The sequence below is a fragment of the Danaus plexippus genome, chromosome 10 (assembly GCF_018135715.1).
Source record: "Danaus plexippus chromosome 10, MEX_DaPlex, whole genome shotgun sequence".
NCBI lineage: Eukaryota > Metazoa > Arthropoda > Insecta > Lepidoptera > Nymphalidae > Danaus > Danaus plexippus.
Window position 1 is genome coordinate 5,385,327 of NC_083543.1, and position 26,970 is coordinate 5,412,296.

Here is a 26,970-nt window from a genome sequence, read left to right on the forward strand (position 1 = left end):
ATGATTCAAATGATTCCATACATGTGAGTTTTGACTTAAACTAAGTTTTTATTTGTTAAATAATTTAATTTATATTAAAACCAATTTGATATAACAAGGTTCGGGTAACACAAGCCGGTCTGAGCGGTCTCCGTAGATCTTGATAATTCAGATTCCTTTTGTACTATTTACTAGTACACTGTACATATATCAAGGAAAGTAATAAGAAACATATATAAAATACTTCACATGGGAGAAAAGTATTTGGTATCCTCAGATATTTATTTGAAAAGAGCTAAAAACCGCCCCCGTACCAAGGAACGGCATCAAAAAGCGAAAACAACGACATTAAATTCTATACCATAATAGGGACCTCTAAAAAGGCTAGTAAAAGACATCAACGGGTACGGGGGACTGAGCCAACTTATATGCAATTTGTGGGTACGCAAGCGAGACCGCTGTCACGGGCCTGTAGTGATTTGCTTATATAGAGTTGTATGGGATTTATATGTACGTACATTTATAGGCAGGTAGCCACGGTCGGACGATTCCCCCATTTTAGGGATGAGCAGTAGGGCAGTCTAACAGTGTTGGACGCTCAACTTTTGACTTATATGATGATTTCATATTATGTTATATTTTATTCTAATAGTTTAGTAATTACGCAATATTGTACCATAGCATATTAAATACTATTATGATCGAATGATACCCCTCAATAAAATAATTATTTTTGTAATTATTGCTAGTTCATTGAAGTTCTGATTAATCTTTAAGATAGCATCTTTACTAGTGAAATGGAATAGTTAATAAAAATAATATAAAAAAATTAATTAATTTGATCTCCAAAAGCGGCCCACTCCGACCGGTTTTTGACGGACGTTGCTTTTGGGATAACGTATTATTTTCACTGGAATTGTTTTATACTATAAATATCCCGAGTATCCTTTTGAATGTATGAGCCACGGAACACCGACAAGTATGGGTTAATTTCGTATTATTGTGAGTATAATTATACTATTTAAATGTAATGTCGCTGTCTGTTCTCACACACAATAATTACTGGTATAAAATATGTCAACTTTTAATATGAATATTCTTAAAACGTGTCAAACTAGTTACTGATTATACAGATTGTAAAAAAATGTATTATTTATTGTCACATACAAATAAACCAGACGTTCATTCTTGTAGTCAACTGTTTATTAATTTGTATAGTTTTGGTCTATTCCTGTCATATATTTCTTTTTTTTTATAATTTTATTTTTGGGAATATTTCAAATTTTTTTTTTTTGGTACTTTTATTAAAGCCAAGTAATAAATTTAGTAATAAAAAAAACAAATTTAATTATTTTTTTAAATAAGGCTTACAAGGATGTAAATATAATATCAGCTTTAATATTTATCTTGGCTATTACTATTTATCTTTGGCTTGACGTGTTCATTTCCGATGCAACCGTTGGGATAATCATTATAATATTTTATATAAATTAACTTTTAAACATATCGAGAAGAATTTTCTTAAAATTTCCATGTTAAAAATTATACGTAATTATATAATATATTCAATCTCACACGATTACTCATTAGGAAATTGTCTTGACAAGTCCTCGCTATTAAACAGTTTGCTATTCCGGCGCTGTTTAATTCCAGTCTCACCATTTGCAAAAAGATTCGCTCGGAAAGAAATATCTGAATATGATTCATTTTTTTTATATCAATTCAATTTCAACTACGCTCCGTTTAAATCACGCAGCGGATAGTTTAAACAAATTATATACAGATTGAAACTGAATCGTGCGATATTTATTTCCCACGTTGTTCGAGGAGCGTCAAATCGCGGCCGGAATCAAGTTTATTATAAATTCAATATGTTAGATGCATCAATGCACTCCCTCGCTAATAAAAACGTGTGTAAATAGAGCTCCCTCTCAGACGTTTCTTTCACCTCATAGAAATCTAAGTGAGCTTGTAGTGGAAACCTCGATAAGGTGATCGTAAAATATATAAAAAAAACCTGTATAACTTGTGTGAAGTTATAACTAGCATGAAATTTATTATTAGAGGTGCCTTTACGATTCGCCGGCTATGGTAATTGGAGTATCTTTCGTTACAAATCTACTCAAGGAATGATGTACATGTTATGTGCTACATTCTTACCGTAATAGTACGGAATCATTCGTTATAACTAGTTGGTGGTTAAGTAAAAAGTATGCAAGCAAATCCGGGTAATAAGCCAGTTAATAGCCTTAGTATTCCATAAGCTGGACTATTCAATCTTATCGTTTATAAAAACTACACAATCTATGGAAGTTACAAACGAGCTGACATATCCCGTTACTGACGGCGCCTGTTTAGCTCATTTACTTAAACTTGATAGCGTCTGTATAGTCACGTGTGCTAGGTATATGAAACTAAAAATAAAATATTAATTAACAACCAATCTTAAAATTTTGTTGCACATCAAAACGTAATTAAAATGTTAATATAAAAAGAAGTACCGTTTTATTCCACAAGAACTCTCTAACTTCGTAGTTCGAAGTAAATCGAATCTACATGTAAAATTTTAGTATCGATAAATAATTATAATTCCAATTGTTTTCTACGTGACTATCTCGATTCGTTACATTCACAATAGTTAGAAAAAATTGATTATGAAATGCATAATAAATGTTCTACATATTTCGTCTTCAAACTTCAACAGAATAAGGTTATCTCTTGGCTTGGCTTAAGTCACTTTAACTCATCACGATTTCATCACAATATAATGCAAGTTTAAATATCATCATGCAGTTTCTTAAAATCTTATCTTATCACCTGTTGACGAACGCCTATGTCATTTTTTATGAAATATTTGTCTCCGGATCCATTATCAAGATGAACCAGAGTAACTCCAGCTTATTGTTTGTATAAAATTTGTTACAAAACATATATTGAAATACATAGAGCACTATTTTGAAGTCCGCGTCCGTGTTTCTTAGAAATTTCTTTTACAAACAGACCTCTTAACGATGCTTTGTAGTTTGTGTGATATGTCTATTAGATACTAGACTACAACTCTGTAAACTAAGAATTGAACTTTATATGTGGTGTGCGCATTTTATTTCACATGTAATTTGTTCTTTTCTGTCTCTTTATAATCATAATAGAATTTAATATATTTTAATTTAGTTGTAGATAAATACAAAAAGCTTGTTTCAATGATATACAATAATAATGTTCTCTTTATGTGACTGAAAAAAAAATTGTATAACAACAGGCTGATACATTTTAGGCAACTACCTGCTGCGCTTGCGCATCTGCCACGCCTTTATATTCAACAACAATAATTCATTGATTTTTTTATATTAGTTATATATAGGAAATGCTGTGTCTCTTGATTTAGATAAATTTAAAATACAGACAAAATATAATTTATAAATCAATTATAATAATAATAATCGATATTCAACTATAACACACAGCCGTAAAGTCTTATCGTAAAAGTAATTCATACGGCAGACAAATGGCTGCTATAATCAATAGAGTAATGTTATAAAAATAAGATAAAATATGGAACATCTGCTTAAACCGGTGAACCACCTGCAGGCTGCAACTATGAAAACAATAAACACCTGACGAATACCATACAAGACAACTGGGACCAATTAATACATAGATGTGGGTTAGTGTACCTACCCTCGCTCAAGGACATCAATTACAACCCAGCCTGCGTTTACGCTATATACTATTAATGACATATGAACAAATGGGCAGATATTTTCACCTTTATATTAATGTATTGTATCTAAAACTTTTATAATTGAAACAGGAATTCCGACCAGGAAACGAACCTTAGACCTTTGGAATATCCTAATCCAGTTTCTTAACTTGAATTTTAATACAAGTATTAGCCAAACATATCTCAAATGTTGAAAATATAATGATTTGAAAGCTAATATATATTTGTTGCAGTTGACCGTAGACATCTTTAGAGATATAGGTAAAAAAATCCCATATAGTATTGGCGTAATAAATAGAATTGATGTTCATAGATAAAAATAGTTATTTTGTGTAACAGTCAATTACGTATTAAAATTTATTGATGTTACTAGAACAGTATTTCAAATATGTGTTTGTTTTTGTATAATGACTGCGTTTGACTTCCTTTTTAGTAAGCTAAGTATTTTTTTGCGGCGTCATGTGTTCTTGCACCTGACGCGAAACGTGCGTCGTGTCATCTTAGTCAAATGATCGTCACATAAATTATAATCAATGATACTAAAATAAACACTAAGAATGTATAATTCTTCATATAAAACATATATTACCTTTCTATTATTGGATTATTAGTATTGCTGATAAGTTTTGGGGTTTTTATTATTTCAAACACTCAAGGTTATAATATTATATATTGACATTTAAATATCATCATACAGGTTCTATCATAACGTCATTATAATGTATGCAACAGCCTGTCTTATTGATCATAAATATCGTAATAAAACTGACTGGATTTTAAAAAATTATTACATATAAATAAAAGGTAAATTTATATTATATATATACCAGTCTTGCTAGAGAACAATATCAGGTTTTTCTAATACTGTTGTAATTTTAAATAAATTTTACTAAAATCAATGTTTCTATATCAGGTACTATGGCATCTGGACATTTTCCGGCGCAGCTTCCGTGAGCTGACCGGTCACGCGTGCCTTGGACCATCCTGCATCTTTTGCGCTTTAAAGGTCAGTAAAAAAGCCTAATTTATAATACCACATATAGTCAAAGAAGTCTTAACAGCACGAAAGTCACCAATAGTGCTTTATTGGAGAAACTAAAAACTGTTTAAAATTATGATTACTATAATATATAATAAAAGTTGTGAATGGATATATTATTACATAATTTATCCTTTCATTACTTTTTTAACGCCACATGTAAAATGTTAAAAGGGCTCAAAAATTAACGAAATTACGAACCGTTACAACTTCAAAGCAGGTAAAATTGAAATCTAGAAAATGGTAAATCCATATTTTCACCCCACCACATCCTCATAGTGAATGTTAATTATACGGACGTTAAATAGATCTATTAATTTACGTTTCAATAAACTGACCGTCCATTCAGTCTCGCACGGTCGGTCGCTAGTGTCCAATCAAACGTGACCTTTACTGAACAATGCTCAGTTCACTGCTTTATTTGACCTCATATTTTTGGGCTTCAACTTTCAACACGCCTCGAACGTAAAATGACGTAGCAACTTTTTATTATGAAAGGATTCTCTATTCGTGCGGTCTGGTCACGGATTCGCTAGTATATTTTATATCCTACGTGATTAATTTATGAAAAAATATTTCATTGTTTATAAATATTTTTTTCTATGTATAAATCATTATTTGAAACAAAAACTGGTTTATATAAAGCTGACGTCGTGATTTACTTATTCAGCTGTATCTTGTTGGACCTTCGCCTTGCAGTTTATGATCCTTTGTCTAGATCGTAGACCATAATATGCTTGTGTTACAAAGACAAATTTTATTTACAAATTTCGTGGTCGATCCAAGTAAGAAATTACAGAGTTCTAAGGAGTTCAGCAAAACTGATAGGAGTTAAAATATTTAAAACGTCTTAGTGTAACAAAAGATTTAGTATTTCTAATGACAGAGAATTCAATGTAATTTTTGAAATCTTATACACAATCTATTTCGTTTCCTCATAATAAAGCGTAATTACAATTTTGTAGTTATTCTTAACAATTTTTTACTAAGTCCACTGAACTCTTTGACTCGAGCGCGAATTTTTTGTACATTTTATCTATTTGCATTTTATGCTAGTAATGTCGGCAGATGTGTTTTATAATTGGGGATAACATATTGTATTCGGTTTAAAGATTAACATTTTAAGATGAGCATCCTCAATCATATTTACTTAAAGAGAAATTCTGTATAGATACATATTTATTTGCTCATAACAGTTACTTCAAGTTAAATACCATTTGTATTACAAAGGCATCAATAATTTCTAAGTCTAAACTTTATTTATTGGTATTTTATTGAAGCTAACTGAAAAATGGTCCAAATAAAAATACGAATAAAATGTATGGTCAAGTCTTAACGAGTAACGGGCTATAAATCACAACTTAATTACCAATATTGCCAATACTGAATGAATAAATGCATTGAACTTATTACGTGAATGTAAATTATGTGCGTTTTAATTATATTTATTGAATAATATGTTAATAAGACTTATAAAACTCTGTGGCAAGTCCATGATTCGGACACGTTCTTGGAAGTGTGTACGTGCTGAAAGTAGAGTGCGAACTGGGCCAGCCATTTACACTGTAGAAATACACGGAAAGCATACATTAGAAGTTTTTTTTTGTTTGTAAATATCATAAAAAAAAATTACACGAGTGCTTGTCCTTGGTTAGAGCTACTGAGGCTTTCGTGAAAAAAAAATAGTCTTTGGAATCAAAAACTTAAACATTTTTAAAATTGTGAAATATGTGCTAGAAACTTAAATTATATAATTATATATTACCTTACGTTAGACTACTCTCAATGTAATCATGTGATATGTATTAATTGCATTATATACCTATTGCAATATTGTGTGTTCTATAACATCTAATTCATTATCCTTATAAGTCAAGATATACAGTATTAAATATACCTCGCGGCACTAATGTGACAATTTTCTTATCAATTCTAACCTCCTTGTATGTGTTTGTTATAATGCTTTTAAAAACATTTAATAGTTACAAAAAATTACTTTGGTAGGAATATTTATATTTATCAAAATTGGACACTTAATGACTCTCGTGCCAAAGGTCACCTTGATAGATGATCTCAAGATTAAGATTGATACATTCAGCATGCAACAGTCTAAATATAGCAAATTATTTTATTAAAATTTAACACGTTAGAGATCTTTTGTTGGCGTTCTCATTTAATGTGGTAGTATCACGCAACTCAGATATCAATTTACAATATTAACACCAGAACAATATGCTTTAGAATCTTATTAATGTAAGAATACAATTTTCTTTCTTAGTTTATTTTTTTTCCGGATTTACTGTTGCTGTTATATGTTAAAACTTGGTATTTATATAAGGAAAACAACAGCATCACTTCATTATTTAAAAGTATATCTAAATAAAAAATAAAATATCCAAAGCCAATAACTGTATTCCATAGAAAATATTCCATATATATTTTTCTAAAACTTACAAAATCCCTTTTTTTAATAATACGTTCTTGTATATTATCAACAGCCAAAATTATTTTCTTTATATAAAGCTGTTTAAATATTATCTCGGATATTATAATTAACGTACAAACAGATCAAAGGTTCTATATACCCTTGACCGATGCAACACTACAAAGCGCCACTACATCTCGCAGCTGCAGGACCGGATTTCTTACTGTCACTATCTATACCTGTGTGTGCGTTTGTACGTGTTTGTGTTTTGTTATTATTGAATGTGTACTGTAATGATATCATTCGTTGCTATATAATATTATGATCGTAATTGAAAAATGTTTTTACTTACGAAAAAAGGTTCATTGCTTATAATAACATTTCATATAAATTGTATATTTTATTGAATTCAACATTTTCAATAGAATATGAAATTAATTCAATTCAAGTAACCGTAGAATTTTAAGGCTACTTCAGTAACCGATGTCAGATACGTGGTATGATAAATATACTTAATTGCTCTCGATATACAATAATTATATTAAGTGGAATGACACTTAAAAATATTGTTGAAACAAGTAAAATGAGATTTATACTTGTAATTCGAAGCCCACACGATACCCACAGTGTCGTTTGACATCAAGGTTCACGCCTACAGTATTGTTTTAAACTTAAATGGAAGATACCAGACAGCTTACATCTCATGCGAACAAACTGAATTAAATACTTAAATACTATTGTTAATAAAATTATTAATCTATTTTCAAACGATTGTCTTAAATAATTTTATTCGATAATTTACGAGTGACATGTAAACGCGCTCAAAAACATTTCCATATATGATTTCTTTAAATATTGGATTTATGTTAAAAGTATCTTATTATATCTCAAGATGACAATCTTTTTGTAATATATTATACATATTAAAGATGTTTAAATGACCCTTAGTTTAATCCGTTGCCGATTACCAACTGATGGCGCCGACGCCTCCACAGACAAACTTTAAGACTGTATCGATTATATTTAACATATTATAAATTTCACTTGATTAATATGATTTTCAACGAAACGATGTTGCCAGCTTGTAGTTTAAAGTATCATGCTAATTAAATGTAAAATAAACGAGAAGCCTGCACTGGTAAGCTTTAATAACGTAACTACGTTTAGAAATGCATTAAAATTGACTAATGTCAAATAATTTTCGACTACAATGGTAATTTTAGTTTGAGATCTATCGTTGTTTTTTTTGGTTCCGTATAAAAACTGTAATCATTTAAAAAGTTATCATGAATGCAATAACGATAAAACTGTTCGATAATTTAATTAATTATCAAAAATATTATTTATTATAAAAAATTATTTAAATATATTGAGATAGTATGTAAAATTAATCATTAAATCTCCAGTAACCTTTAATAACAGTGCAGCTTAATCATGCCACGTCCCAGCGTGTCATGTGGTTTGGGCACATGTCAATCGATAGCGTGTTCCAACCATCTGACAGATTCAGGCTGTGGTTAGAACAGAGAGTGCGCGAAACAGAGTTGTTTATAAAACCATATAAAAATCAGTGGCGTCATATGTCAAATATAATAAACAGCTGACACGTTCGCTATTACAAGAGGGTAGTATAAGATTACTAGTATATTTCACTTATAATTGAAATATTTATTTGCGAGATAGCACGCGTTAGTGAAGCTAAAAGTTATGGAAAAAAGTATTTAATAGTTAACTTAAATAATTTAAAAACATGGAAACAAGTGTTCAAATAAGGAAAAAAATATATAAAATACGATCTATAATTTTTTTATTACGTTTGAGTTAATTAAATATAAAACTATTTATGTATCTACAAAGATAGGGCTCCATAATTCCAACTCTCGGAAGTATTTCTGTTGACATATATTGAAAATTTAGGCTGGGTTTCTATCTCTACGTGTTGTTGAAGTCTTTCAACTCCTCGTTTGAATAAACCATCCATCTGAATAATGGTCTAATATTATATCAATTTATTATAACATCAAATCTAGTATATTAAAATTCAATTGCAATAAAAGTTTCAACAGGTTTCTATTAAAATTCAATTATTTCTCGTTCCATAACATAACTTTATTTTTTTCAATATACCTACATATGTTGTAACAAATACAAATACCTTACAAACATAGCCTTCAATCGGTGACTGGTTGAGCACAAGTAGCTTGGAATGTTCAAATCATTTTCTCGTGTTATCTGTAACAAGTAATTACAATCGCTTTGATTTCGTCATACAACTATAACTACATATATCTGACAAGGTATAACATCTGTTCAATACAATTATAACCTGTCATATAGAACGTTCAGGAGCAGTTTATTGTATTATAATTTCGATACTATAGTTTGCTTAGCACAAGTTTTGCATCTTGATATTATATACTATATAGTATTAACAGTTTTTCATTATGAAAAAGTACGTTATTAACGGAGAAAACAAGAAATAATTTATTAAATTCAAACACACTAGCAGTTAAGTAATAACTTGTTGGTGATATTACAAAATTGAATATAAGAGTAGTTCGGGTTTTTTTTTATAATTTTTGATTAATGTTGCTTTATTATTAAAGTACCTAGAAACGTCACGAGAACAAACATAAAACTACATATTTATATTCATCTGTTCAACTACATATTTATATTCATTTCATTCATAAATATGAAGAAAGCATGTATTTGTTATCATATTAAGTTATTAATTCTTTGCTAGTTTTACTTCTATTTCTTTTTTTTCTAAACATTAAATACACTATATAATAAAATCTCCATGACCTCATTAACATAATATTAATTAATTGTTCTCGAACAACTATATTATTCTCGATTTAATATAATTCGTGTTTCAGTTTTTTTTATTTTAAAGACTATTTACTATGAAAATATTTAATACTATGAAAAATGCACAAAATCTTTCTTATTACCTCGTGGTTCGTAAGGCGAATGTGAGTAAAGTGGCACGATGACACACTACGAGTTTTAAGATGAGTGAGATTGGTCGCTTTTGAAATTATAAATACATATAGGCGTGCTTGGACTCAACTTTCTTTTCTTTTAAGTAACACTTGGAAAGGAATTATTATAATTTGAAAATTGATATGAAATTTACTTCATTCCTTTGGTTTCATTAACAAAAAAAAAAAAAATATTTTTAGAGATAACTATTTACCCTACTTTCTTGAATCAATAATTCTGTTAAAAAGATTTATTTAAGCAAAACGCTGTTCTTTTCCGTTTTTCATACACAATATTTGTCCAGTCCCGGTCCATTAAATAAAAAAAAAATATAGTTCGTTTCCATAGCTTCTTAAGGTTTAAGTATTGAAATGATACTGTTTTCTATTTATGAAGTAGATTTTTTATTAAGCATGTGTTATGAAAGTTATTTATATAACATAGTAAGTTACGGATAATATTTTTAGAACCTTAAAACACTAATCGTTCTGTATTTCAATAAAGCGAGAGGCAAATGTTTTATGTCCATTTTATATATGAATATGTCGTAAACTTTATTGTATACACTAATAGTGAATGTCATTTATCATCTTTATCTGATTTCCATTCAGACATAAAAACGTGATTTTTCAATAAACTGCACTAATTGAATGCACATTTGTACGTCTGAAATCTGAATGTACTCTTTGTTGAAGTCAAGAAGACATTTTTTCATTAATCATTTAGTCATTCAGCACTGTATTCAAAATTAGAATAGAAAATAAGCTGTTATTTATATCATAAAATGTATAGACTTTTAAAATTTTCTCAACGATCAGACGAGTCACAAGCTGTCTCGGTTGTTTATGTTAATGTTAAAGCTTTCTGTTGTCTGACATAACGCTAGGATGAAATTTATCAGATAGTATCCAGGTCGCATTGAGTAAAAAATATTAAAAGTACTGATAATGATGTACGTACGTAATGGAAATACACATTTCTTTGAAGTTATATAAGTGAATTCACGTGTTTGAAATTAATATGATTAGTAATACAACATAAAAATTCCACATACGTTTTGATTTTTATTTGAATATTTTTATGCTTGGTTACCTTAAAATTTATTATACAAAAAATTTTGCACATTAAGTTGAGGTAAATAAAAATCCAAAAATATTAAAATATAAAATATATGTGCATTTTATGTATGCAGTAACGATTTCATTATGTCCCAAGAAATCTTACTATATTATTCGTTATTGTATATCGTAACGAAGTACGCACGTTACACTATTAACGTAAGATTATCAACTACGTAAGTTTGATAACGTTTAATGCGTTATCACACTTACGCAGTTGGTAGGTTGCAATAACCGGTCGATCAACCGCAGCTACCAGTTCCTACTAAGTCCTGTCTTTTTTCTAGTCTGTGATTACTCTATAATAATTCTATATTCAAACATTATATTCTACTATACTTAGTAAATGAAGCTAATTTTAGTAAAGGACATTAATTTCACATCTAAGCCGGTTCTGTTTCGCTTAATAGAGCACGGTATTAATGATTTAAGTCTCGTTATTATTATATTTTATGGGTTTTTATAATTTTCAATATGATTTTAACATATTGAATTATAATTATAAATAACCGAGTGGTCATACGACAAATTGCTCAAGATGTCACTGTAACAAGTTCCACGGCACAGAACTTGTTAATTTCAGTTAAGATGTCGTACAGTCGTAAATTTCGCAAATAACAAAACGTGTTAAGTAAACTGAGTGGATGTTAATTAAAAAGCACATAAAGCTTCTAGCTACAAAAACTTCGTCATCGCTACATCAAGACGAGATACGTAACTGGACTCCCGCCTAACTCGATTTTTCTGTCCCTATCGCACCTGTGGTATGTCATATAAAGCCTCGAAGCCTGCATACTCCATCCTTGTCGCGCGCATGCGCCCGCGCAGCCTGTCACTGTACTAGAGTACACGCTGCCTCTTTACAAGACAGACGCGTATAGAACTGTAAATTGAATCTTAACATTTAACTGTATCTATAATCTTAAAGTAACGCGTAGGAGTTTTGCAATGTGTATCCGTGTGTGTGTTTGAGTGTCAAAGGTCATTACCGCTATTAGTGTTATTAAGTGAGTGGTGTAACATATTGGAAGTGAGTAGTGAACATTCACGAGGTGATCACCCGTTAGCCTTGCGAGTCGAATATACTTATAATATTTAATTTATTCAAAAATGTGTCCGCATAAACTTCTGCCACATAACGCTATTTACTTGTCCGTCAAAACAACTATAATTTAGAATCCTAAAATGTATGAAATCATTTTACATTATCTATTGTCCTCAACTGAGTAATTATATCCTTGTTTTAACAATATCTCTTAACATTTTCTTACAATATAGCGTAGCCGTTAGGACTTCCAAGCTAATCTAACTACAGCTAGAGTCATCTCCCGGCCAATGACATAACGCGTTTATTAACACGGAAGGGTGTTAGATAATTATTTTTTGTTACTTTTAATTATATAACCAATCCCATTTAAGGCAGCGGGAATTTTCTTAACTCCTATAAACCTAAACGGTCAGTTTGAATCAATCAATTGTTTATCAACGATCCCATAATTGTCTGTTACCGCGTATACAATTAGAACAATCGTTGGTTTACTAAGCGGCGCTTACAGCAACTCTAGCTCGACACTAACAAGCGATTCATTGTTCAAACTATATACCGAGAATGTCACATGCATTATTTACTCAAAAGATTCAATACAAAGACTCATTGTAGCAATACATTAGAAATATACTAATCAATGTAGATGGATATGAACCAAATATAGGCTATGTAGTAATAACATTGATAGTAAAAATCTCTTTCCATATAACTTTACCTAGAATTCTATTGATAAATATCGATCACTTAAACGATTTTAATATGTAATAGTTATAGGTCGAAATACATTTCAAAGAAGTTTATCATAAGCTTACACAATGGGTTATTTCTTCGGTACAATTGAATCAGATGTTGCACGTATAACAAATCGATTGATGTATAATATACCATAAAGCTAATCGAAGCGAATGGTTAACGATACAACGGCCATAACATTATATGGGTAGACTTGCAAAATATATTTCTTCATACCACATAGTATTTACGTCCAAGGAGGTGGCTACGTTACTTAGGAAAGAGCTAATACCAGTGATTTCTAAGATATTTATCTTTTAACAAATTTCTTAGAGATTAAACTTAATTTATTACCAAATTGTATTGTTCGTGACCATCCGTGCGTTCTTCAGTTTGAGATACATTATCTTAAATACGCAAATACTATACTAAACAAAACAATTTTATCGTCTGTTTTATATAATTAGATATTGTTTTAAAGTTTGCTAATCGGATATGAGAAACAATTTTAAGTATTCACGAATATCCGAATCTCTGTTATTTGGAATGATTAACGCCGCCCAAATCCGCCTATGAATGAGGCTGTATTCTCAGAACCGATGACGCCATACGCAGAAAGTATCTTAAGGAAAGACTTTATATTATACCCATATGTGAATCGAGTTTTCCTTAAGAAGATTTCCATTTTGAATTATATTATGGTTATATGATTACGTAGTTGTCTATTTAACTTCATTATTGTGTTTATAAAAATGTTATATTTTGTCAGCACCTAAAGTCGTCTTAGCTTATCTTGGATACTACTAGAATTAAATGGTCTTCACACGACGAAATCCTTCATTTTCATTACACTTTATATTACTATTTAATTACCTACACCTAAAAAATCATATGGATAATTTTTGTTCCGGTAGTTTGAATAAAACGAAATTAGGTAAAAAACAAACAAACACACAAACTTTCGCATATATAACGTTTTTAGGTTAGGACTAATAGAAATTTCGATGATGTATATAATTTTCTTATATGTAATCGTTAAGTTCTCACAGCACACGTGAGTAACTGGATCGCGATCACTACATGAGAATTGTCCCACGGTTACTTCGCTTCATTGGTAATAAATATATATCATATATACTTCTATTTTTCAATATTCAATGCAAAGTATTTCTTATTAAATTTAATAGTGATTTCAATGTTTTTTTGGACATCCCCGTGTGTGGGTAGGACATTAAGACTTCTTTAAATGGTTATACTCAACTATTGTATAACACAGCACATTCGTCATCAAACACGACATTTGCGTAAAGAAAGAAACTAATCTCCCAATTACAATACCATTAAAATATCAACCTCATTTAAAATCACCAGACAGTTACTTAGTAGTTTCCGTTCTGCTTATCATCGACAGACGACGTTGAGACCCATGTCTTATTGACTATTTACGTAACAACCAGCCAATAACGCTTTTCTTAACTAAACATCTCAACTCTGTGAAATTTGTTATGCAATTCGGTTAGCTAACACAGCAGAATATATTTTAACTGTTAACAATACATTTCGAACAACTGATATCGAATAAAGGACGTTATATATACATGATTCAGAAGCTTCATATCATTCGAGAGTTGAACTTGAATATTGTTATCATCAAGACGAAGATGCGATTAGTTATTCTTGAGAGGTTTATGGGATTTAAAACTTAATAGCGCCGTAGCTGGGAAGCTGACCACAAAGTTACCTTATGACTTAAACATACTTTCAGTCTGACTCATAGAAAATACCTTTCAATAAACAAGTAACACTTCATATTGTAAGGGAGTTTTTTTTTTATCACCCCAGTTAACATTGTTGACCCACGTCAAAGGTGATGATGTATTTGACAAATTGTTTATTTAATTTTACCATTCAATTTCAAACACATGACTCATGTTTAGATATGAACATTTAATTGAAAAATTTATTGATTTTTGCTAAATTAAATATTGAGTAATTAAGGCACATATTAATGCTATATTTTTAACGTATGTAACTGTTACTTTTCTTAGGAATTAATCTGTATATTTTTGTTACCATAAGATTAATAGTATTCATATAAACATTAATTATTTGTGTTCTACTACGGTATTATGAAATTATACATTATATACGGATTAGTAATCCTAATCACCAAGTAAGTTTATCTCGAAAGTCTTTGACGAATAATTATAAATTGACTTAAGTAAAATTTTAGGAAACAGTATGGAAAGATACACAAAGAATGAGACCTTTGTCATAAATAATAGAGTTGTTCTGAATATTTATTTACATTAGTTAGAGGGAGACGACGTTAAACCCACGTGAGGTTTAACAATAGATAACAAAAAAGCGAAACCTACCTGGAAGGTAAACTCGGGTTTCCCGCCCCCGCGCCACCGCCAAGTCTCTACTCGAGTCAGTCTGATAGAAAGCCTACACGAATACGTTCGCATCGCAGCCTTATATAGTTATGTTTATAGAAACAATGAAGTCGTTTTATTAGTACCAATTCGTGCCGGTGTAATTGAAACCAAACTTGTATAGTGACGTAAGTCATTAGCTGGCCGGTAACTTCTCACTTTTGACCACCTGCCGCTCTATTGAACCATCGCTGTCTTCCCGCCGAAATGGCTTTTATTTTATTCTTATATCAACTTAGGCGCGCGTAATAAAACTCAGTTGGCGACATAACTCAGCGTAAGTTAGAAGCGGAGTGGAATCGTAATGAGAAGTTTCTTAGTTGTGCGTGTTTAGTTTACTTATTGCCTTTTACGAAGTTGTTTGCGGACACACCGTTTGATAGACATGTATATTTAGCGCGCGTCTATTGTCTTCGATCACGAAAAGTATGGAGGTTGAATCTAAATGAACTATCGAATTTCATTAATTCGCAAGTCGAGAAATAGAAGTGTGTGTGTAGTGCAAGCGATGAGGACTAGTTGACGATGATTAAGTTTCGATATAAACGGAAGGAGACAAGTGATGCCGGGAAAGGGGGAACGGCGATACAGAAGCAGAAGATTGAAGGTTTGAAGGACAGAGAACTGTTGCCTCCTAAAGATTTAATAGGCGGTTCCCTCGCTGGAGTCCGCCACAATACTCTTCCCCGCTCCCGCCCGCCGTCCGCTGCTAACCGAGACGCACCCGAAACTCTATTGAGCCAAACTACCTTATCACTCTTCAGAGTAAGTCTGCTGACAGAATATTTAAATGAATTTTAATTATATGCTATTGAATATTAAACAATTAATATGTATGCGACTGTGGAAACTCATTCCATGCTGTTAATACAATTTGCATTTAAACATAGGTATTAAGTATTTAACTTTATGCAAACTGTATCTTGAATAAGACACATTTAACAGAACAGTTTTGACTAATAACTAGAATCGTGTCTAATTATTATTTAACAACTTCTCCTTCTCTTTAAACATTTATATTTAATTAATTATAAGACATTTATCATTACTATTATATTATAATTGAGCTGTAAAGAAAATTAAAATATGATTGAAAAAAAAAATACCATGTAACGAACAAAATTATCGACTTAATGTCAAAAGATATTATTGGAGAATAGTATAGTTTTTTTTAATATTAAAACATGTGATGCATTGCTCGTCTGATATTTTAGAGTCCATTGTGTCAAAGCCTCTCAAAGACAATTTATTTGAAGAATATTTAAAACAAAGCCCGTATTCATATTCAGCCACAACTCATAGGATGTGCGACGAATTTTTTAGTATTCTTTAGGAAAGATAAGACAGAGACAGCTAGCTATCTTTGTATGAGTAACAAATGGCCGTGTTTTGCATTACAACCATATTCATATTAATTTACTTTTCAACTTTGTTCTACTCTTAAAATATCATTTTATGTATGTCAAAGACGATGATACTCCTTCGGCGATGCTCGTGTTGATACTTGATACCGTAAAATTGAATCGAAATTATCTCTCCCTAACAATTTAAAACCTATATCTATGTGGCATCAGTAATTTCAAACGAATAAAGCTGGGAAGCAATCAAGTAGTAGGGTCTGGGAGCGCTTTATTCTCACGGAACAATAGAAGAAGTAGCCGACTTCTCACCTCTCTTTAACCACAAATGGTTTAATTCGTACTTTAATTCCGTATACTCGTTCTCGTAGACAATCAAATGAAGCATCTAACTCGATGAATTATTAAAATATTGATATATATTTATTGTATAATAAACAGCTTTTATTATAATCACGATGCATCGGTGTGCAACGGAAGGCACGATGCGTTTCTTCCGTCCTACTTGACCGGATAACACCCATTTAGGCCTTAAAATTAAGCTGGGCAGGAAAAGATGAATGATTTTGTTAGTTAAAAATTTGTTTATTGAACAAATAAATGTTGATATATATATATCTTAATCCTTGATCAAATTATGTTGTAAAAGTAAAATATGGCGATGCTTAAAGAAACATCTAATCAAATACAAAAAGACTGGATAGTATTTTTACGTCGCCAGTCGCAGCGGGTCACGGCGCGTGCCTCTGACCTCTCATATTCGTGTCATACTGGTTTTGGAGCGATCTCCTCGAATGACAAGCGACACTGAAATTTACCAACATAGATATGTGTGTTAAATTACCTTGTGCTCATTTTTTTAACATAATATCTTGTCTGAATTTGATATGCTGAGTACGTGTAGTTTATTGTGTTATTGTAATTTCAGGAGCTGTTTGCCCAGTTACAATGGTCTGCGGAGCGAGCGCCGGCTGCGGATGGGCTTCGGAGAGCCTTGGGCGGTGGTGGAGCTCGTTTTCAACTTGGTTGTATGGCGGACGCCAGCGAATGCTTCGAGCATCTTCTGTTGAGGGTGCACGCACATGTCGCGGCTGGTACTGGAGATAAGAGAGAGGATGACGCCTGCAGAGTCCCGCACTGTGTGCCCCACAGGAAGTTCGCTATGATGCTCGTCGAACAATCAGTCTGTGGGGCCTGTCAAGCCACCTCCGAACCGTTACCTTTCACGCAGGTAAGCTAACTAATATGAAAACATTATAATTTGCTAAAATTCCGGTTCTACTTTATGAGACATTATTTTCCATTCGATGATAATATACGTAGGTACATTTGTTTGTATGCATTGTGTCAAACACTACCAATCCGTAGTGTAAATTGTTTAATAAAAAAATATTTTTGAGAAATGGTTATCTTTTATTAGATATGTCTATCTGGATGACTATATAAAATAAAACTAACCATTGATGATATTCAGATGGTGCACTACGTGTCAGCGACCGCCCTCACCGCTCAAGCTGCCCTGGGAGAAGTTGGCGATAGCTTTGGGACCCTGCTGAGAAAAGCCGGAGGAATGGGAGACGTGCGAGATTGCCCCGTACGTTGAATTTCATAACATCCTAGATTCATTTATTTGTACTACACTATAGAGCGAAAGTCGCCATCTTATATATTCCCATATAGGTAAAAATTACTGTTACTAATCAACGAAAATAATTTCAGAACGCCTGCGGTGCAAAAATCCAGATCTGCCGTACATTAATGAACCGTCCTGAGGTGGTGTCTATCGGTATGGTTTGGGATTCCGATCGTCCATCGGCTGAGCAGGTGTCAAGCGTGTATGCAGCACTCGGTACTGAGCTGAGACCCACGGACGCCTTCCACGCGTGCGTCGACCGAGCTTGGGCTGCCCGCGCCACGCATCGCCTTGTAGGACTCGTCACCTATTACGGAAAACATTACTCCACCTTCTTCTACCACAGCAAATTGCGTCTTTGGATATACTTTGATGACGCCGACGTGAAAGAAGTAGGACCAGAATGGTGCCAGGTTGTGGAAAAGTGTAGGCGAGGCAGATTTCAACCGCTTCTGCTTCTTTACGCTGCTATTGATGGTACACCCTGTGACACACGACACGCTCCTAAGGATGTAGTGCCATTTCCAGCACCTGAACCACGAAGGGCTGTCACTCCAGCTCCGGAGAGACCCGCGGCCGCATACGCCAGACGAGCAGTTACACCGGGACCGGATAACGACAGCGATTACGTAAACAGAAAAGCCGTGGAGAATATGTTTGAGGTGCAAGCCAGTCGGCGGGCACAATTAGGTAGAAGCTTAAGTGCGAGTTCAGCGTCAGATACGCAAGAACGGCCTCGATCTAGACGGGATTCAGGAAACTGGAGCGGGGACAGGAACAGTGCGTCATCGACCTCGTCTAATAATGAGAGTCCTTACATGTTCACTCGCGGACGGGGATCTGGTAGTATACCAAGTAGTCCCACTCGAAAAGGAGAGCTTTCGAGTGGCGGATCCTGCGACGCTGGCTACGATTCGTATTCCTTATCATCAACTGACAGCGTTTCCTTGCAACAAGGCCTCCGCCATAACCTACAATTAGCACAGATACCAGAATTGACTACGCGGGGTGACTGCGAAGCTCTATGTTTGGAAGCTGACAGATTACTTGAAAAATCTCGTCACGTTGAAGACGCAGGGGAGTACGAAAGTGCTCTGGCGCTATGCGACACAGCAGCATCCAAAGCTAGGGCTGCGATGGACGCCCCTTACAATAATCCCCACACAATGACGTTTGCTCGAATGAAACATAACACTTGTGTCATGCGAGCACGGAGTCTTCAGCGACGCATGGCAGGGATGATCAGAGTAACTGAAATACCACAATCAGCGCCAGTGAGAAACACTAAAGGAGGCCTGGAAAACTCTCCAACAACTATAGAAATTTATGCTACTCTGCCTAAAAAGAAGGGATCAAAGAAATCACCTAAAGCTGTTATTGATGATGACTTGGAAACAATACCAAGAGAACGACCGCCTCGATATAAATCACGTGAAGAAGAAAAGGTACGAGAAAAACGTTCAAGAAGTGAAGAACGATGTCGTGCAAGAAAAGACGCGGTGGTTGTTGTGGAAAAGAAAGAAGAACCCGTTGAAGATAAAAAAGCCAATAAAAAGCAACACAAAATAAGAAGAAAATTAATGGGTGGTTTAATAAGAAGAAAGAATCGATCTATGCCGGATTTAACCGAAGGAGCTGATGGGAAGAGCGATACCAAAAACAAAGAAATCCGTATTTTATCTGTTGATGATGCGGATGTGGGCAGGAAAAAGAACGAAGACAAAACAAATCTCAGTGGCTATTTGTCTGAGGGACATCTAGAATACTCAGCAGGAAGTGGCACCAATCCCAACTTAGAAAGAAGTAAACTTATGAGAAAGAGTTTTCATGGCAGCGCTGGAAAAATATTGACTGCAGCAAAAGTGCCGCCGCCACCGCCATTGCGGACCACTTCTCAGCTTAGCGGGACTAAGTTCGAGGAAGAAGGAATGAAGCACAACATTTATACACCACCAAAACAAATTTTGCAAGCCGATAAAGAAGAGTATTCTTATAGCACACATGAAAATGAAGAAGATGGCGGATTCTCTGAACAATTTGGCGACGAACCGCGGTCTCTACCTTTTTTACCGTTACCTTATGATGACAATCAAGTGATTCATTACAACAACAACAGATTGGATGACTCCCCTAATACATCTCAAAACTTTCAAACTGTTGTTACCAAGGCTATGATTCACCACGAACAAAGTCCAGTAAAAAGAGAAAATATTTTAAACATAACGCCGTCCCACAACAACGTGCATAACTTGACAAATATATTCGATAACGGAGTGGACGTGGTAGACTGCGGTATGCTCATGCGGAGATCGCCGCAAATGTTTGACCTTCCACCGTATCCGAGTCCTTTAAATTCAGTTAATCATTCTAGACAGCAAAGTGAGGAATTCCCACCGCCTCCAGAACCAATAGATTTGACACCACTACAGGAAGAACTTCATAAAATAGAGTATCAAAAAAATAATGACAACATCGACTGTTTCAATAACAATTTCAATAATAACGAGTCGGAAACTCCAAAGAGTTCACTCTTAGCTGAATTACAAGAAAAACGGAATCAAATTTTCAAACAAGAAACAAACATAAAGCAAAATCAGTTAGAAAACATTGGTACCTCTGATGACAATTGGCTAAGAGAGTTACAAGCAAAACAGGCCGTACTTAAGCTTAAAAGGTCGGGTTCACTTGAAGGTCAATTGTCCAATAATCAGGAAATTTATGCTCAAAATGCAGATTCTATCAGAAACGTCAGAAACATGGCTTCAAGATTCGAAAACAACGTGCATAATGTGAGCAATGAAATCGAACGGAACCATAGTGGATATATGGGCATGTCTGGCAGCCGTGACGTCATAAACTGTTCAAATCAATCAAATAACAGAATGTACAATCGACGCTCATCATCGTCCTCCATTGATCCAAAGCAAATGGAAGAAGAGTATAATGACCAGAAATCAAAACCCAAGAAGAAATCTGTATCTTTTTGTGACCAAGTGATATTGGTCGCTACAGCCGAGGATCAAGAAGACGACAGTTACATACCCAATCCTATTTTAGAAAGGGTGTTGAAATCTGCGATGAATAAGCCAGAACTCACCACAGTACCTTTGCAGAACGAAAAGAACTCTCTACAACGAACAGACTCATTTGACAGCCAGTCTTCAAGATCCACTATATCTTCCGTATCGCAAGCATCTTATAGACAGACTGATAATGGACACGTTGATTACTACAGAATCCAAAACTCATACCCGACTTACCAAACTCAAACGAGATCACAACCACAGTTCAATACGCAGAAAAATATTCCAGCACAGAACACAAATTCTCCGTCGGTAAATAATCAAAATTCTAACATACAAAGCAACAATCAAATATACATAGCTGTGCCAACCAACAGTCCTCTAAATAATAATAATCCAATACCGTATAACCACCCACCGGCAGCATATCCTAACCAAAACAACTCAAACTCACCGAATTATAGTCAAAATCCTGCCAATAGAATGACCCCTACATCGCACAATCAGCTTTATGCGACTAAACAAATGCAAAGACCATGCAATACATACCAACAACAGCCTGGTTCCATACAAACAAGCAACCCTAATGGCAATTATCACAGACTTCCTCAACATCCTACAACGAATCAGCTTCAAGGAATGTATCAAAAACGACAGTTCGCACAAAACGACAGCAATAGGCCATATCAAAGTGTGCCAGCAAACTCACCGGCTTACCAAAGCTACCACAACCCACCGACGAATTACGTTAACACCGATTACTCTAGTCGTTATCCCCAAGTTAATAGTTCCAATTTCAATCACTCGCCGTATCAAAGGGTCCCGCCTCCACACGGAGAGGTGCCCGGCGAAGACTACAACAGTAATTATCAGAAAATACCCAGCAACCGTTACGACAACAGCAACAGTCGCACACCGGATGCGAGGCATTACGCTAACTCCCAACAGCGGCCGTACGAAACCGCTCTAGATAATGTCAATAATGAGCCATACCAATATCAAAACGGCTACAATCCCTACCAACACCTGGTGCCGCCGAAACAAATCCAGAAGAAATCGGTGTCATTTGAACCCGGGACGAAGGGAGGAACGGACTCTCCCATCCCGTCACAGATGAACGGCCACTACCAAGCAGAAAACCAGACGAATCCATCAATGACCAGCCACAAGACGCCTTGCAACCTATGTCGCAAGAAAACCGTCAACCCCCCCGCCATTTACTGTCCCGATTGTGACTTTTACATGTCAAGGTTCAAACCGCGGTCATAGCGCGACCAGGCGCGCCTACTGTGATCACATTAAACCGAACATTTACGAGATTCCATTAGATTAAGTATTTTATAAATATTGTATAAATTTAAGATAAGACTGATCTCATGTGAGAATATCGAATCATGTACTTTAAATTATTAAGTGCCGTAATTATAGATAACGAGAATCATAATTTTTTAATGATGTACCTAAATATATGAATGATTAAAAATTAATGTCCTTTTATATTTTTTTTCCTGTCGTTTTAGTATTTATTGAGAGCTGAAATCATAAAATCCGTTTAGATCGATGAGACTTCATTGGGCGTCATATAAGTCAGAAGTACTTAATGCATAATCCATAAAAAATACATAAAAGTATATGTTTACAATAAACATACTTAAATGTGCCTTTTTCATATAAATTAACTGTTTTAAAATGTGCTTCTGTAACAAAATTATAACATTATAAGTATTCACTTGATAAATAATACGGTAAAATTTCTCACAAAAATAGTAATAAAACAACATTCCGAGGCGAGAAGTTATGATACATTTTATTTTTGGACAATGTTCTTCAAGTTTTGGTGTAAAAGAAATGTCTCACTGATAAGGTTGTCTGGTAGCAATCGCATATAAGCGATAACGCTGGCTTTGTTTCACTTCTTTTGGTTATATTTTTATAAAGTTACAACTATAAAAATAAATCTTATCTCTTCACAATGGCTAAGGTAAGGCAAAGGTTCCAAAGCTTAAGTCTTAAGACATTTTTAAACAAAGGGTACTTAGATCAAATTTTGGTACGATTTTATTGCAAACATATAATTAACAAAGCATGTGACGACAGATATTTTAAATAAAATTTAAAGACACCTCTTATGTATAAGAACAATGATGTTAAAATATAATGATATTAAATGGAGCTTCACATTATTTATAAGTTTATTTATAAGTTATCTTGATATCCTGAGATATGATATTTGTTTTAGATTTCAAATTATAAAATTTTTAGCTGGCAGACACTTGTATCTTTTACGATTGCTAACAAGCAATAGTAACATCAGTTAAAATTAATAAAAAATAATTAATTGCGTTAAATCTAGTTTTATTTAAAGTTTGTTATTATCATATAAAATTATTCATACTATATTATTTATATAATATTACTTTTAAAAATTGCAACACATTTAAATTGTACTTATTCATCAATAAAATTTTAAACACAATGTATGATAACAGTAGGTAAGGGCGAAGGGTACAAAGGGGGGGGGGAAGTGTATTTTAGATATTTGTAAAAGAAGTATTCCATCTTCTTTTTTATCCTTTTATTGAATTCACATTACAGTCGTATGAAGAGTTATCTCTAGGCAACATTGAGAAAATGAACAGAGATTCTCTATCAGAGACGTATTCATTCCCACGACTTAAGGAATTTGGTGTTTAAACGACATTGACATTAGTGACACATATTGAAAATTTTTATTTACTTTATTCTAATATTTTAAGAATGTTATTTTTATAAATTTCCATCTTTTTTCTCAGTGTTTTTGTGATCATGTAAATAAAATAAAAATGTGAATAAAATAAACGTCATTAATTTCCGTTAAGAGTCGACGTTTTATAACAAAAATAATGCGAAGGAGTTTGGAAAGTATAAACATTTATCAACAAATGCCATTTAAAAAGCATCTGAATGGGACAGTTATTTAAAAGTGAATTGAGTTTACCTTATATTTAAACAGTCAGCTTACTATACAAAAACATGAAGCAGCTCTTACGAAAAGTATATGTAGTGTTATTATAAAAATCTGTTACCAGAGACGTGCACTTATAGAATTCCGAATAATTTAAGAACTTATGAGCATAATTATGTTTTTCTGACATGTTGACGTGTAAACGTCATTATATGTTGCTAGAGTTTTATATAGCAACACTGAAATTTACACACGTCTGATGTCGCACTGGCATTTGGCGAATCTGAATTTAGTTCTTTAATGGCGACCGCAGATGACGGGTCGTCAACTAAAAATTGACTTTAGTTATATAGAACATTAGTCGAAATCGTGTTTAGTAAATATGACGGGAATTTTGCCAAACTACCAACGCTTTGTTAATGGAGTACCCGTGCCGTCCATATCTCGACGTTCTTTTCGTCTTCGTGAAAAATATTTGATTATATCTGTACTTTTCACATTTGGAATTGTGTGGCTAGGCGCACTGTTTTATTTGCCAGAGTTTAAAACTTCTACGAGTGTAAACGATAGTGTTTATAATGTATACAAACGCATACAGAAGGCAGGCCCTGAGCTCCTTATGCCTCCACCGCTCGCTCAGAATGAAGTCGGTGATTTTCCTGTAATTGGTATTGCTCGTCACGGTGAAGAAGGAGATGATCCTCATATAGTTGAAGACAGGAATCGGCTTCGCGCTAAAATTGATGAGGACATGGGTATGAAAGTGTTGGAGAGACCTCAGTTCGATGTTGCACCTTCAGCTTCCTCTTCGAAAGGTCCAAGTAAGCCTCCAGTGGATGCTATTGAAGAGCCAGTACTCAGTAATAATGCAAACAAAGATCTCATATCTGACAACCTGCAGTCTCATAGCCTGGTTAAGACATATCAAGTGCCGCCTCTAGATGCAAACACAGACCCTGATGTTCGTCACAAACGGGACACAGTGAAAGAGGTAACATAATTATCTCATTTATAATGATTTTATCAAAAGAAAAAAAAAATCTGACTAATATTTATCTGCAAAACATCAATTAACCTTACTTTGCCTTAATTATTCCATAAAGTTATAATGAAGAAAATACTTCCTCACCTTTATTTGTTAAGGACATTTATAAAAAAAATGTTTATCTTAATAATTATATCTTATCTATCAGTTGCATATAATTTAAAAATTTATGTAATTTTATAACACATAATAAAAGTCAATGCTATACAGTAATAAAAGCGAAATTAAGTTTGATAAAATTCAGATAATTGAATACTCTATGAAATCTATTCAAATTGTATTTTATTATTTTTTAATTTGCATCTTAACTGTATGCTTACATTCAGTCAGCGTTATCAGACCACATATAGTCTATTTTCCATTTCTCATTCAATAATATTTATACTATTATTTGTGAAAATCTATTATTAAAAAACTATATTCTCTTAGTGTAGGTTTTGTGCGACAATATGAACTTTATATATAAATATACAGTAAAAAATATTCAATTTGAATATTGGTAAGAAGAAATTTTACTTGTTACACTAAAGTGGGCTGGTTTATTAGTAATTGTATGATAAGTAATGAAATAGTTAATATAATTCTTTTTATTCTCCAACCGAACTCATACATCGAACCCCTTGATGCAAGTCACTTGTTTTTTTAACTTATTCCCTGTATATTAAATGTAAGTTTTCTTCATAACTATGTTCAAACAAGTCTTTCGACACTTATGACATGTTCTGTTAGGTTTTTGGTAACTATGGACAATTTCATATTTTTCCTTTATCAAATTAGAAGTTTTTAAAATCTTGTTATTTCAATATAATATTCACATATTAAGTGTATGTTTATATATATAATTAATTAATATAATTCAATTGTTTACCTGAAACTATTGTAGGTAGGTACCATAATATTTTTTTTATTTCTTCACAAAGAAATGTTTTTTCTGTATAATTTTACATCTTTTATAAAATTTGCGATTTATTTAAAATTTTACCACAACTTATTAGATTGTATATTTTGACAACATCTAGTTTTTTAATAGATACAGTGACTTACAAGTAATATACCATAAGTACAAATTCTATCAAAAAACAAACACGACACGGACAAGGCTTTGTAATGTGCTCCTAAATAATATATATATATGACTTTCTCCGTAAACTTTCCGTAAACGACGTTGCGCCGTTGGAACTCGTACGGCCGCTACCGTAATAAAAAACACCAGGCGGATTTCTTTAACACATATCTAATATAATATTGCACTCACTATCAGTTTAAAATACAATGATTTCACTTCTTCGGCATACGGGCTGCTGATTAACATGCAAATATCTTATTTGTATTGAAATTTTTTTTATCAGTGTACTTAGCGTTAAATGCGTTTAAACCGTGACGGTGATCGAATGACATGCGGTTATTATGTTTTATACACACACACATAAATTACGGCTATTATTAGTGTATCACACATAAAATATGTATAGTTTTAGG

The 26,970-nt window shown here is 33.1% G+C and overlaps 2 protein-coding genes and 1 long non-coding RNA gene across 6 annotated transcripts in view; 2 read left to right on the plus strand and 1 right to left on the minus strand.

Moving 5' to 3' along the window:
• Window positions 1-22,985, plus strand: part of LOC116766740 (uncharacterized) — a 45,520-nt gene extending 22,535 nt beyond the window's left edge. For 2 of the 4 annotated variants that reach the window (XM_032656818.2, XM_032656822.2), the window contains 4 exons: window positions 4,614-4,706; window positions 17,775-18,077; window positions 18,321-18,440; window positions 18,566-22,985. In XM_032656818.2, coding sequence (XP_032512709.2) covers window positions 4,614-4,706; window positions 17,775-18,077; window positions 18,321-18,440; window positions 18,566-22,771 — 4,722 coding nt within the window. In that variant the 3' untranslated portion in view covers window positions 22,772-22,985. Of the gene's footprint in view, window positions 1-4,613; window positions 4,707-12,109; window positions 12,323-15,885; window positions 16,254-17,774; window positions 18,078-18,320; window positions 18,441-18,565 lie in introns of those variants that run through there. The other 2 variants (XM_032656819.2, XM_032656821.2) reach the window with 2 other exon arrangements.
• On the minus strand, window positions 8,950-15,794 carry LOC133318936 (uncharacterized). The gene is made up of 2 exons (XR_009752665.1): window positions 15,429-15,794; window positions 8,950-9,396 (listed from the first exon to the last, which is right to left on the minus strand). It is a non-coding gene; the product is annotated as an uncharacterized LOC133318936 (long non-coding RNA).
• Window positions 22,986-24,712: 1,727 nt separating the features above from the next.
• Window positions 24,713-26,970, plus strand: part of LOC116766689 (mannosyl-oligosaccharide alpha-1,2-mannosidase IA) — a 44,959-nt gene continuing 42,701 nt past the window's right edge. The window contains exon 1 of the mRNA XM_032656723.2: window positions 24,713-25,437. Within this exon, the coding sequence (XP_032512614.2) occupies window positions 24,829-25,437 (609 nt within the window). The 5' untranslated portion in view covers window positions 24,713-24,828. The remainder of the gene's footprint in view (window positions 25,438-26,970) is intronic.